Source organism: Camelina sativa, chromosome 13 (assembly GCF_000633955.1).
Source record: "Camelina sativa cultivar DH55 chromosome 13, Cs, whole genome shotgun sequence".
In the NCBI taxonomy this organism is placed as follows: domain Eukaryota; kingdom Viridiplantae; phylum Streptophyta; class Magnoliopsida; order Brassicales; family Brassicaceae; genus Camelina; species Camelina sativa.
The window spans coordinates 17,745,041-17,746,056 of NC_025697.1; the positions used below are offsets into that span (position 1 = coordinate 17,745,041).

At 43.2% G+C, this 1,016-nt stretch overlaps 1 protein-coding gene across 1 annotated transcript in view; it reads right to left on the minus strand.

The window, feature by feature from the left end:
* The window catches only part of LOC104738336 (methyltransferase-like protein 1), an 8,710-nt gene continuing 7,750 nt past the window's right edge, over positions 57–1,016 (minus strand). Inside the window, exon 4 of the mRNA XM_019234580.1 lies at positions 57–176. Within this exon, the coding sequence (XP_019090125.1) occupies positions 57–176 (120 nt within the window). The remainder of the gene's footprint in view (positions 177–1,016) is intronic.

Consider the following 1,016-nt stretch of genomic DNA (forward strand, 5'->3'; position numbering starts at 1 on the left):
TGTGTCAGTCGCTCCGCCTTGTCTTCTGCTCTGCATGCGTTAGGCTAGATTCCGCTTCAGTTGGTCATTCTGCCTTGGTTCGACTTCCTCTGCTTCACTTCGTCTTCCCAGCTCGATCGAGCTCTCTTTCGCCTTGCACTCTGCTCAGCTTCGTGTTCCCAAAAGCTCTCCAAAACCTGATAACAACTCCATATGCAACAATGTATGCAATGCTAATGGAAAACTACTAAGTGAGTGAATTTATGCAAGAATGAGACGCAAATGCTACAAACACAGGATGAAATGATGCTAAAGTGAATGCAAATGAGGATCTAAAACAAGTAAAATGCAGATACATCAGGGACACAATTGGGGCTGGAACACTTGTTGGTGCTGCTTGGGTGCATAGTTGTGTTGTTGTTGATTCTGAGGAGGTGGATAGACTTGGTCTTGAGGGTTGGCTATATTGGTGCTCCTATATGAGAGGTTGTTCTGCTTGAATCCTCCACCTTGGTTGTAGCCTTTGTATCCTCCTCTTTGGTTCTGCATATAACACAACTCAGCAAACTCCCTATCTCCTTCTTGGACTGGAGCTTCTTCTTCACCAATGAAGTGAATGGTTTTTGACTGGCTTAGGAGAATCTTGTCAAGCTTCTCATTGACCATCTTTAAATCATGCTTGTATTTGTCCTTTTGATCAGTGGAGGGGATCCTTATGGTTCTATCATAATCTTCATTATAATTACCATCTGACTGAGCAAGGTTCTCAACCAATTCCCATCCTTCTTCCACATTCTTGTTGAGGAAGTTGCCATTTGAAGCTGTATCAAGAAGCATTCTTATCTTGGGAAGCACTCCTCTATACAAAGTGCTTAGAAGGGACTCATTGCTGAAGCCATGGTGAGGACACTGAGTTTGGAATCCTTTAAACCTCTCCCAAGCTTCACAAAAGCTCTCATTATTCCTTTGAGCAAACCCAGAAATTTCATTCCTCAATCTAGCAGTCCTTGCATTGGAGAAGAACTTGGCCAGAAAAG